General features: G+C 42.4%; 1 protein-coding gene across 1 annotated transcript in view; it reads right to left on the bottom strand.

Moving 5' to 3' along the window:
- Positions 1 to 248: 248 nt before the first annotated feature.
- LOC108672365 overlaps positions 249 to 13,079 on the bottom strand; it is a gene marked incomplete at its 3' end in the record, with an annotated part of 44,142 nt that continues 31,311 nt past the window's right edge. Inside the window, exons 5-6 of the mRNA XM_018160010.2 lie at positions 2,327 to 2,384; positions 249 to 686 (exon numbers count right to left, since the gene is read on the bottom strand). Coding sequence (XP_018015499.1) covers positions 249 to 686; positions 2,327 to 2,384 — 496 coding nt within the window. The remainder of the gene's footprint in view (positions 687 to 2,326; positions 2,385 to 13,079) is intronic.

Below are 13,079 nucleotides of genomic sequence, written 5' to 3' on the forward strand. Positions count from 1 at the left end.
TGTTAGGAGAAACATGCATTAATTATGCTGGAATGTTGACATTTTCGAACTGGTGACGATAGTCAGGGCAACGTAGCTCCAATTGAAGCACGACGATTATTCCCAACAATATTTCAAATTCTTATCATAAAAAAAGAATTTTTCTGATACATTCATTCAGCGAGGCGTACGTAGAGGTACTCAAGTTTATGTTTTGATACAGGACGCTACACGCCACGTGGCAGGACGCCACATGCCACACGGCTCACGTGGCCGAAAGCCACACGTCACGTGACAGGACGCCACACGCCACGAGGCAGCACGCCATGCACACGCCACACACACCACGTGGCAGCACGCCACACATGCCACGTGGCAGCACGCCACACGCCACGTGACAGGACGCCACACGCAACGTGGCAGGACGCCACACGCCACACGGCAGCACGTACGCCACACACGCCACGTGGCAGCACGCCACACACGCCACGTGGCAGCACGCTACACACGCCACGTGGCAGCACGCTACACACGCCACGTGGCAGCACGCCACACATGCCACGTGGCAGCACGCTACACACGCCACGTGGCAGCACGCTACACACGCCACGTGGCAGCACGCCACACACGCCACGTGGCAGGACGCAACACGCCACGTGGCAGCAGCGTCACTCACCAGACGCCCACGGATGACGCATCGCGAGGCCCTGAAGGCCGAGTTCGATGCCACAGCCTATAAGGCCTTCGATATCTTACCGAGTCTGAACTTCGAATTCATATATTCATTGATATTCTTCTTTTCGGTTAATTTTATTTAGTCAATTCGATATGAACAATTTTTGCGTCTGGATATTAAAATAAACCTTATGAGATTTTAACCCCAATAGGGCTTTGAGTAGCAACACCCCCCCCCCAAAAAAAAAAAATTAAAGAGAATCAACATATAAATTCTTCGAGATTTTCAATTAGTTATAAGAAATTTTGAATCACAGCCTTGGTTTCACTCCGAGCTTTCAAGATTTTAGTTCGTAGATGTTCTTGAATTCGAGCATTCAAGATTTTAGTTCGTAGATGTTCTTGAATTCGAGCATTCAAGATTTTAGTTCGTAGTTACAACTAAGAACACATTACATAGTATTAAATGAAATTAACATTTGTTAATATTATTAAAATATTAATAGGAACCACCAATTTCAACAGCCAGAATCACGGGTCTGTAGATGCTAGGTGGACCGTCCAAGACACACGCGATCTCAACAATACAAAGACAATCAACCAGAGAGAAATCATAGTCCAGGAATTTCAATCTCGAAACACACTATATTCATTACTTTTTTATTCACTTAACATAACCGATGGGTTAAGTTTCCCCATTAGTATATAGATGCATTCCACTTTATTCAGAAGTACTTCTAGCATAACAAAGATTTCATACCATCCAGGCAGTGGTTAATAATACCTTTTATAATAAGTAATACCAGTATCATAATTAAATGTTAATCCATTAAGAATAACTATTATGTACCATTGTCATGTGAATTATAATACATTTTGATGATATGTTCATTGAAGTTAGTGTTTGTTCTGTTAATAAATGCTGGCAAGTTCTGTCACAAACATTCCGAAGTCTCAAGCATTATATAAGCCCAGTCCTAATCATGTCCACTCTTCGAATTCACAGAAAGAACGATTGCTGTTAAAATAATACGTAATAATGGTCGGCACGTCTATACGACTGGAACAACAGAGAACCACGTGGTCTGTGAAATTCGTGGTCTGTGAATACCACGAATTTATTTCATCTCCTACTTATTGCTTGGGAAACAACAGACATAGTACAATCGAGTAATTGCCCACAAAATATCGTACGTTTTGATATTTACTATATTGCAAACTCAGATAAGATAAGTGCTTATATCTGTAACCTGTATTTGTAAATACGTGCAGAGGATCATGATAGAGTATTTTTAAAATTAAGAAACGACTAACTAAAAACGTAGATGTGGAAGACCCAGTGAAGGAAAAATACGTTTTTTTCTGTAGTATAACGTAGCGCAGGTTTAAAATAGAGGATAAAAGTAAATGAATGAATGACGGCATTATTCAGAATGCGCTTGTGATGTATCAGGATGCTCTAATAATAACAATAATAGAACAAATTAAATAGCATACGAACTGAATGGACAAGGCTTCGTTCTGGGCGGACAAGCAAGAATTATTCATCTAGCGTTAGAGCACTCTGGTACATCACAACTAGGCCATTTGTATCAACACTGGCCCTTATTATGAGGAAGGAGCAAATAAAGCTTTAGATTAAGACATTTATTAAAAAAGAAACTCAATTCACCCACCCATCCTTTCGTCCTGGTTGACATTGTTCGAACGATGTCGTTCATCGTCATCGCCTGAAAGAGAGAGAGAGAGAGAGAGAGAGACTCGTTAACAAATGTAATTAATTATACTGCAAACCACGCCAATTAATAGTTCGGTAAATATGACATAACAAATGTTATTAATAACATATGTTACTATTCTAGCATCAACTTAAAGAGTAGGATCAGATATGACACAAAAAATGTTATTAATAACGAATGTTACTATTATAAGATGAACTTACATATAGGAGGATCAGATATGACACAACAAATATTGTTATAGGATCAACTAATGTAGTAGGATCAAATATTACACAAGAAATGTTATTAATAAAAAATGTTACTATTATAGGATCGACTTGTATAGTAAGACAAAATATGACATAACAAAATGACATAACAAAGGTTTTTATAATATGAACATCAATATAGTTCGATACATATGACACAACTGTAGTCGGCTCATCAATGTTCACAAGTCATTGATTGCGATAGCAATTACGATTAAAGAATAAATGGAAATATCAGTCGTGTTTGATGGCTGTGGTTGCACAGGTCGTGAGCAGAAATCTAATCACTGATCTACAGCGATAACTTCCCCATATATCCACAATTACGGTGTTAGTCGTAGGTGAAAATAGCCATGACGAAAATAACCGCGACGTATGCGTCAAAAAACATGACGAAAATAACCGCGACGTATGCGTCAAAAAGCTTGACGAAAATAATTGCGACGTTTGCGTCACAATATGCACGATGAAAATAATCGCGACGTTTGCGTCACAATATGCACGATGAAAATAATCGCGACGTTTGCGTCACAATATGCACGATGGAAATAATCGCGACGTTTGCGTTACAATATGCATGGGTGGAACTCGTGACGTTTAGGTAAAAAAAACGGATTCCAGCGTAGGGCTGTTTTTTTCTGAAGCTGCGTCCATATGGTTAGCTGGCAGCTAACTAATTACAAATAACGCATCTAAACGACTACGAATAACTTTTAAAAGGCCAAATGATAATCTTGATATTACCTTTAACTTCGATGTAGTGAGAGGAGAACTATCAAAACGGGAAATGATCTCTGAAAAGATCATCGTTACACTCTGCCTTCATGTGAAATGTGGGCTGCGTTGCTATATGTTTCAGTTCGCTCCGAACATTATTATACGTATTTACTCCACGATAATAAATGCAAGGTACCACGGAATATCATTTTGTGAGTTTCAATTAAAAATTGATCTGCATTATCGGTCATTGCAGGAAATTTTCTACAAACGATACCATGAATCCCCATCATCTATATGGTGCACGATTAAAGCTGCATTCACATCACAACGATGAGGTTAGGCAGCTGAAAGATTATATACGGTCTGGATGTGACGGGAGTTGTAATCGCGTCCGATCAATGATTGCGTGAAGTCTATTCTGGGCGTTATCTCGGACCACATCTCTACAACGGCCTGGTCATGACGGACATAAAAATCTGCTGCCCACATACGCTTGTCACAAGATGATTGATATTAGAAGTCAATGGCAGTTGGTCTCGATGAGAGATGAGTTGAGGAACAGAAACTTGAGGTAGGTTACGTCGACATCATCATGAGCTAGCGCACGGAATGTCAACCGTAAATACGCTATGGTTAAAAACCTTGTCGAGAAATCGGGCATTTCGAGCCTCATTTTCGAAAACTTCCCAGAATCAAAGTGCAAAAAATCAACACGCAAACTTATTCTACATTGTCCTCACTCCCAAAAGCTCGTCCACGATGAATGATGAATAAATACACAAAGATGAGTAGCAAAGGATGCACGCGAAAAAGCGTCGCTAAATTCAACAAGGTCGCGACGTACACTCCAAAAAAAAGGATGGGACATATTGTCCAGACACACTTTTTGCACGCAGCATTCACACGCCTATTCACACGCAGCATTCACACGGGCAAACTAGATCGGGATAACCCTCATAAGGGTAATATATGCATCAATATTTGAACAAGTCTCTCACTTGTTTCTTTGAGTGTAAAGTGTTGAGCTGGAGGCTTTAGACGCAACGAATGCCACAGGAAAAAAATGCTTGGTCATCTCGCAGGTCGGAACAATGGACCATGAGTAGCGCTGGATTAGACTTGCAGATGAGGGCACTGGGCGGCGGCCGCTGCACTGTTAGTGATCCGTACAAAGTTACACTCATTTCTGTGAGTGCAGCGTCAGAGCTACTATACTACTACCGCTACAACAACTCCGACCAAGACGAAGCGACAACCACGAGGGAAATGACCACAACTAAGAAAACCGTGATTGTAATGATAAGAAAACCGTATATTAATAATAATAATGGCACACAGGGCCGCAAGAGGCACACAGGGCAGCAAGAGGCACACAAGGCCGCAAGAGGCACACAGGGCAGCAAGAGGCACACAAGGCCGCAAGAGGCACACAGAGGGCAGCAAGAGGCACACAGGGCAGCAAGAGGCACGCAGGGCAGCAAGAGGCACACAGGGCAGCAAGAGGCAAGCAGGGCAGCAAGAGGAACACAGGGCAGCAAACTGGGCAGCAAGAGGCACACAAGGAAACAAATTACAAACAAAAATTCTAGTAATAATGGATAGTTCTTCACAAATCAGACACCTCCTCCAATACGTCTCATTTTTTAAATCTCTGAATGGTAAAGCTAGCCTCGTCCTGCTAAGAACAAACAACAGGAGTGCCTTTAATGTCGCGATCTATAGTGATTGCAACATTCGGTCCAATGTACATAATTAAACTTCCCCGAAGATTGAGACTACATGCAGCGGCCCGCAGCCAAACCAGTCATTAATTTCATTAACAGTCCCATCAGGAAGAGGATCATCGAAAATTGGAATCATGAACATGCAGGGAGAACAAACGATGCAGCCACAGGCAAGGTCACACACATGCACCAGAATTTTGCCGATACGCGATAAGGTGCAGTCAATGTGTACGTTAATTTGGTACTCTTATAACGAACATTATCGATTTGCCAACTTAGCGATACGCACAGTAAATGCCCGAAAATTTGCACTATAGTTTTGCTAATACGCGATAAAGTAAAGACAAAATCAAAGAGCATAGTTGATACCACAAAAATTGAAGCTAGCTCGAGTCAATGCTGAAAATCTGCACCATAGTTTGGTTAGTGCGTGAAAAGGTACAGTTAAAGAACACAGTAGAGATAAGAAACAAATGACCATGCAAGGAAAACTAGCGATACAGCTACAGTCAATGCCGAAAATGTGCACCATAATTCGACTAGCGAGCATTAAGGTACAATCATAGGGCAAAGTTCTCATTAAGAAGACGCAAGAAATGCAAGAAATTTTTAGCACTATAAACGTGTGTTGATGGCAAGCGTTCTGCACTCAAGGTCGATGATGGGTGCGAGAGCAGTGCTTGCAGCTTGAGGCGTAGCCGTTGATCTCACTGAAGGTCGGGTGCCTATGGGCGCCCGAAAGCAAGCTTCTTTTAGGCAGCAGAAGCAGGAGCAATGATCGCAGAAACGTCATCGTAGATTGCGTTCTAGGAACCAAAGTTGAGCTTGGAGGCAGATGGGACCATGATAACAGTTGCGGCAGGTAACAAACTGCAGCCAAATGTGTGCCCATGGGCAAGCTGGAGCCAAGCAATCATCTATCCGTCTGCGCAAGCAAGCACGCAACCGACGAGCAAACTTGGTCGAATAAAAGCCGTCGTCTTATTTATAACAAAGAATATCACTAATTCAATGAGTTCACATAATGATGTTTCGGCGCTACAGGCGTTGGCGAACGAATTTTCGAACATTCAGTTCTTTTAACTAAAGATCTTGCATATGGGAACATAATCAAAATTGATACAGAGTATGTAAGATAATTTAACCCATTGAATAGGTAATTAAACAATAATTTTACGAGCTGTTCTGGGAAATGTAAGTTTATACTTACCAGGAATACTGCCTAGGAAGTTAGGGGGTGGCGAAGATCCGATGTTGGCGGCGTAAAGGCTGGACGATAGCGGCAAATTAGACGAGGAATATTCGGGGGACGTTGGAAATGATGGAGACGCTGATAAATTAGGCGGGAAATAATTATCTATCGCAGATAAACCTTGAGCAGGCGATCTCGAATATGCAGAGGATGAGAAATCCGAAGACGAGAACGCAGGATCAGGGGAGGTGTTGGAGTCAGAGGGAGGAAGAAACCCCGGAGAAGACACGCTAAAATTACTGGCAGCTTGGCTCAAGGGAGAGCCGTTATAGTCGCTGTTGTAACTGGCCGCGCCGGTGGTGTAGTGGTCTGACGCTCCGAATGTGAGGGGTGATGCTGCGAAACTGGGTGAACCTACACCCAGGCCGTTACTGCCCATGCCCATCACGCTGTTACTGCTGCTACTTTCTGGGCATGGAGACCCGCTAGAATTCATCCTCCTGATCGAGTGAGACCCACGTCAGACGACTCGATTAAATTCAGCTTATGTCGAAAGTTCTTCAGAATAAAAAAGTTTGTGTGGTATGTTTTTCACGCACGCACCAGGCTGGAAACACACCTAATAAAGCTCGTGTATATCACAACACAGAGCTTCAAATATTGCTTCGTAAAGACAGATTCACAAAATCAAACTAGTAACTACGCACCGATAAATACTGATCTGTAACTAACAGGTCAACAAACATCGGTCTAAACTGCAGCGTCCAACAAAATGAACTTCTAAGTCCCCAAAATTTAAAACTCTAATATTTATAATTTCGAGAAATATGAAATTATTCAACACAAAGCATATGGCGGAAAAGACCCTTGCATCCCTGATGATTGAGAAGGTCCAAATGCCAGAGACACAAAGCTTCAAACCCTATTCCGCTGGAGGAGAAAGGGTTCCACCAGACTGGGGTTGACGGTGAAAAGGTTCTTCAGAGGAGGGTGCAGGAGACACAGGGGCTCTAATAAAACAGTTTCAAGGGAAGTTTTTTCAAAGGAAGGAGATCTTTCATGGGAGCGAGAATAGTCTTGGGTCGCTAAGGTTCGCTCCAGCGACTAATGATCAGTCACAAGAAGGTTGATCCGGGATATATTAAATCAGCATTTTTGATATAAAGTAAAGCTCGCTTCATGTATGAGTGAGATCAACTTGACGCTGCTTTATTCATAGTTTAAAATCTGATGCAATGACACTAGTATCTACGCAGCTTGATGAGGAAGGTCCACAATTTGTATAAATGCGAACGATGAGAATCACCAACGAGAGCTTGGGTTTAGATTCAAAAATACTTGTGGCATTGAACATGAATATTATTATTCATAGATATTTCTGCTGGAAGTAATGTATACAATGTAAAATTAAGAAGAAATTAAGGTCCCACGTGACGAAGAGACTCCCTGATAAATAAATAATTAATTTCATTAAATAAAAATAATGATGAATCTTTTAACAAAATTAAGTGTTTTAGTGACGGACGATGCTGAAACTAATTTTTGAACCATTCTCCCTATTACATCAAGACGGCTAAAGCTGATAAATACAGTGTACCTAAGATTGTACTGTGAACCAAACCTGAAAAATTTGCACACTTCGAAAAATGAACAGAGGATTGATTTAAATGATTGATTCTACATGAAATTGTAGAAAACTTCTCTCAATTCTTGCTTAATCTCTACATGAGTGATGACTAATTTACCATGCTAAAAAGTCATTAAATTTCATCATAGTGAACGAAAACATTTCAAAAAACCGATATCAATTTCCCCAGCATTCACACCACCCACACCGAATACTCCACACTCAGATAAAATAGGTCATATTTTCCGAATAATGACACATTTTGTGCATGTAGCAGCGAGAGGTGAGAGGTGAAACTATGTTAACTTTTTGAGAGGTGAAACTATGTTAGGATGACACACATAAGGACCAAAAGTGCATCACTATATCGACAAAGTCCCCGAGTGCAGCGTCACAATACACGCCTTGTTGAGATCACCATCTACTCAGCGTTGAAGTCCCCACGTGAGTTCCCCTAAATCTCGATAACATCATTCCGTGATGGATCAGCATCGGAATCATCATCATCATCGTCATCATCATTTCGCTAACACATATCGATTGACTGGACAATGGGAATAGCTCGCGCATTCGGTTACGTGAACATGGAAGTTAGTTTAGCTGATATTTCCACGTTGCCATCGTATGAATATCATACAAAACTTGATTACGCGATGGTCGAAAATTTAAACAGTGCAGCAACGGCAAAATTACCTTTGATTATCAGTTATTGAGCACTAGAGCTCGATACTGCAACGTAAATTGATCGAATATTATAATTTATAGGTAATCAGGGTTATTCTTCAAAAAGTAATTAGTTTATTCGAAAGTCCAAAATCAGCACTAAAAAACTATCACTATAGAAAATAAATATTAATAATTCTACTAGACAGCTCATCAGGTCTGCACTCTCCAGCGTTCAGACAACCAAAAACGAACCTAACTGTCAATTCTTATGAAAGTAGAACATTAGCACACCTCTAGTAAACTTAGGACAATTCTTACTATGGAAATTAAAAACATTGAAAATTAACCAATAGGTAACGCTGAATGAGCACTTTTCTTAGCTCAAAAATGTTGAGCTAAAATTTTTATTCTGATTTTTTTTTCTTAGCTCAAAGAACAGAATAATAAGAGAAAATTAGAATAATTTTTTTTTTCAAAACGGTATCGATTTCTGAAGAAGTCGACCGCGGTGTTGCAATGGTCAGTAACAACGCGGATGAGACGCCGAATATCCGAGCCGGGAGCGCGTGTTCTCGAGCAGCGATCACTGGACCAGTCGCCGCCATACTGTCGCTTGCTGCGAGATCCTGAGCTATCCTGCCTTCTGTGGTACCATCCTACCTACCCTGCCTCCTGTGGTACCATCCTACCTACCCTGCCTCCTGTGGTACCATCCTACCTACCCTGCCTCCTGTGGTACCATCCTACCTAGCCTGCCTCCTGTGGTACCATCCTACCTCCTCTGCCTCCTGTGGTACCATCCTACCTCCTCTGCCTCCTGTAGTACCATCCTACCTACCCTGCCTCTTGTGGTACCATCCTACCTAGTCTGCCTCCTGTGGTATCATCCTACCTAGCCTGCCTCCTGTGGTACCATCCTACCTTCTCTGCAAATCTGCCTAGAGCCTATACACTGCAATGCTCTTTTATTCAACCATTAACAATCGACACTCATCAACTGGATATCCTGATATGCCTCGTGCAACAATTATTATATTGTAATACAAATAATTCTATCTTATGATAAGTTATTTTATGGCGCAAGAATTGACTCGCATTTGCAATATTAAGCGCGTACACGAGCAAACTTATGTTAGCCCAAATACTGCCAGTCATGTCAATAAATCACCGAACTTGTTTTATCATTGATAAAACCATGAACTACCCAACGCATTGATTGTGCCATAGTTCAAATAACCTCTATTTTGATTCTACACTAGAATAAATCTTAAATTACTGATGAATTCCATTTGTATGATGCATCAAAGGTCACAGAGGAGCCGGACGTGTATAAGAAAAACACAATTCCACTTTATGATGCCACAGGCAAGGTATGCAGCTCGTGTCGTTAACAGGCTTCCTGTCGACAATTTCACGCCATCAATCAAGAAGTAAACCGGCAACTGGCAATCAATATGGGTGTAATAAACCCATATCTGCTCGATGTAAATGCCACCAAGCGCTTGAACTATCGCATACAACGCCATCTTACAGTGATTCATGTGCACATGTTACAGCGTACAACGTAGGTACCAAGTTAAACCATAGTCACTGTTAAACCATAGACTTTGTGAAACTTTCTATTCTAGTTTTGAGAACACATAAAACCTTTGATTCTTGCATCTTGATACATGGGAAGATGAATGGTAAAGGCTATGAATCATGAAGGTGAAAGAAATAATATTAAATTGCTGAAACTTTACTTCGATTTGTGAAACTCACGGCGGTCTAATAATTGAGAGGACATTATAGCACCGAACAATTAGGGAGGAAAATGAATTCCTGAAAAAGAAATGATTTCCAATGCACTCGAACAATAAAAAACTTTTAGTAAATACAATTAATAAGTTACAGATCCAAGCTAAACCTGGCGTATGGTCTGGACGGCGTAGGGTGTGGACGGCGTAGGGTCTGGACGGCGTAGGGTCCGGGCGGCGTAGGGTCCGGACGGCGTAGGGTCTGGACGGCGTAGGGTCTGGACGGCGTAGGGTCTGGACGGCGTAGGGTCTGGACGGCGTAGGGTCTGGACGGCGTAGGGTCTGGACCTGTCTCTTATACACATCTAGATGTGTATAAGAGACAGCACGTATCATGTCCGCTACCGTCTCTTGCTCGGTCACACGTATCATGTCCGCTACCGTCTCTTGCTCGGTCACACGTATCATGTCCGCTACCGTCTCTTGCTCTTGCTCGGTCACACGTATCATGTCCGCTACAGTCTCTTGCTCGGTCACACGTATCATGTCCGCTACCGTCTCTTGCTCGGTCACACGTATCATGTCCGCTACCGTCTCAACACAAGATGCTCTCCGGTCTAACAAGAATAGCTAAGAATTATAAACTCCCTCAACCAATATCGGATGACTTCTCAAACTTAATTCACCATCGAGAAATCCGCCGCTACGTGTACTTACGCAGCTACGTGTACTTACGCCGCTACGTGTACTTAGGCCGCGCAGTGTTCCATGGCCGCCACGTACGTAATTAGATCGTTTAGTCTACGTTAGCGAATTTTGATAACATAGTTTCTGGACAACTGTTGCTTCACTCACTGATACAACAGATAACTGTTACACCCACACCCACAATAATATAAGAATTACAGTAAAATTAACGTAAAGAACATCTGACAGTTAAATGAACGTAGCTCGCAAATGCCGACAAGAGGCAGGAGATTCTGAAGGCACGCAACGCCTTAGCAACTATGGCAATAAAGCAGACATGCGTGCCGGCGTCGAGCGAAGGTCAGGGTATTCATGGGAGGCGTTACACACTGCATGCTTGCGCACACTTATTTCCCATCTTAGGATACATTCTATATAGGAGAGACCAAAATATACTTAACAGCAGGCCAACACAACGCGCAAGACACGCGAGTACAAGAATGAGAATCATGAGCAAGACTCGTATCGGAACTTGGGGCAAACATGAGACATTAGCAAGGACTGGAACCGACGAAAATTTTTAATTATTCACAGAAATTAAAGTCACCTTTGCATTGTAGACCCAGTTGAGTACTTGGTATGTAATGCTCGTGACCCGACTACAAATGATTATATGATACACGTATACTCACGTGCTCAGACCCAACCACAAACACACACCCACACATATATGAGTGTGTATATATTTCCTCAAGACAAAGCAAGGAGTTCCGTTGTATAAGAACCATTGCTTCCCGCTTGGCCTCTACACAGCCTGTGCATATTAAATGTTTGAACACCTATTAACACAAGCACAATTACGGAAGAACACAGGCGTTTATACAGACGTTTAAACAAAAACTTTGAACGATGTACCAACGCACGACTAGCTGGTCGTGCCGACAATATAAATAATTATACCGACAAATATACCACTGTTCTCTCCTACATACAAGCACGCAGCAAAGAGACCCCGCCACATATTCCAAGAGACAAAAAATTCACCCACCGTACACTAGAGACGCAGTTACACATAATACAAGCAATCCTCCTTATCAAAAATACAGGTTACGCCACGCGACATACAGAAGAGACCAGACAATTTACACAGACAAGCCAAAGATCACACACACACACACACACACACACACACACACACACACACATGATTCACAGGCGCGCCACACGCGCCGCTGTATAATGCAGCCAAGGTGCACAGTCCAGACGAAGTGCAGACAATTTAATGTCGGCCAACACATGCTGCCTTCCCCGCGACCACTGCAGGAGGCGACCACTGCAGCAGGCGACCACTGCAGGAGGCGACCACTGCAGGAGGCGACCACTGCAGGAGGCGACCACTGCAGGAGGCAACCACTGCTGGAGGCGACCACTGCAGCAGGCAACCACTTTGGTGACAACTGGAGATGCAACGAGTGAATCACAGCGCCCAGTGCGCGAGTGAGAACCGAAACACCGCGGCCACTGGGAATTAACAGATGCACCAACTGCGGCACCAATAATACCGTTGTCACCACAAGACATCAGCAGCTACAGCTGTTTGACAGCAACAGTAAACGCTGTCAAAATACCCACAACAAGGAACTCTAGCAGTCTAGCACAACTAAAAAGCTTCACCTATCGGTATTATAATATATTATCATTATTGTACATTATTATAGAAAGCACAGCAGTACGTATTGAGCTGATAACCAATACCATGCATGAGATCCGCCAGTTGAGCCACGGCGGCAGTTGACCTCCAGAGTTCCGTCAATATATGACCCACTCCAAAAAATGAGTCGGTCATATTGTCCTAATAGTGACACTTTATGAATGTAAATTTTTTGCTGGGCTAAAATGGATCAAGATGCCCACACAAGAGCAAGAATTTCATCACTTTTTGCAAGAAGTCTGAGCAATTTTTCTGAGTACGACCTTTGTCCCTTTACGAGATACGCAAGACTGTTGATGAACTGTGGGCTGATAAGACAAGATTTATCTTGAGCACTTGTGCGCTCTCCTGTCGTGAGATGTAGCAGCACGG

This window comes from Hyalella azteca, unplaced genomic scaffold, assembly GCF_000764305.2.
Source record: "Hyalella azteca isolate HAZT.00-mixed unplaced genomic scaffold, Hazt_2.0.2 contig5650, whole genome shotgun sequence".
NCBI classification, from domain to species: Eukaryota; Metazoa; Arthropoda; class Malacostraca; order Amphipoda; family Hyalellidae; genus Hyalella; species Hyalella azteca.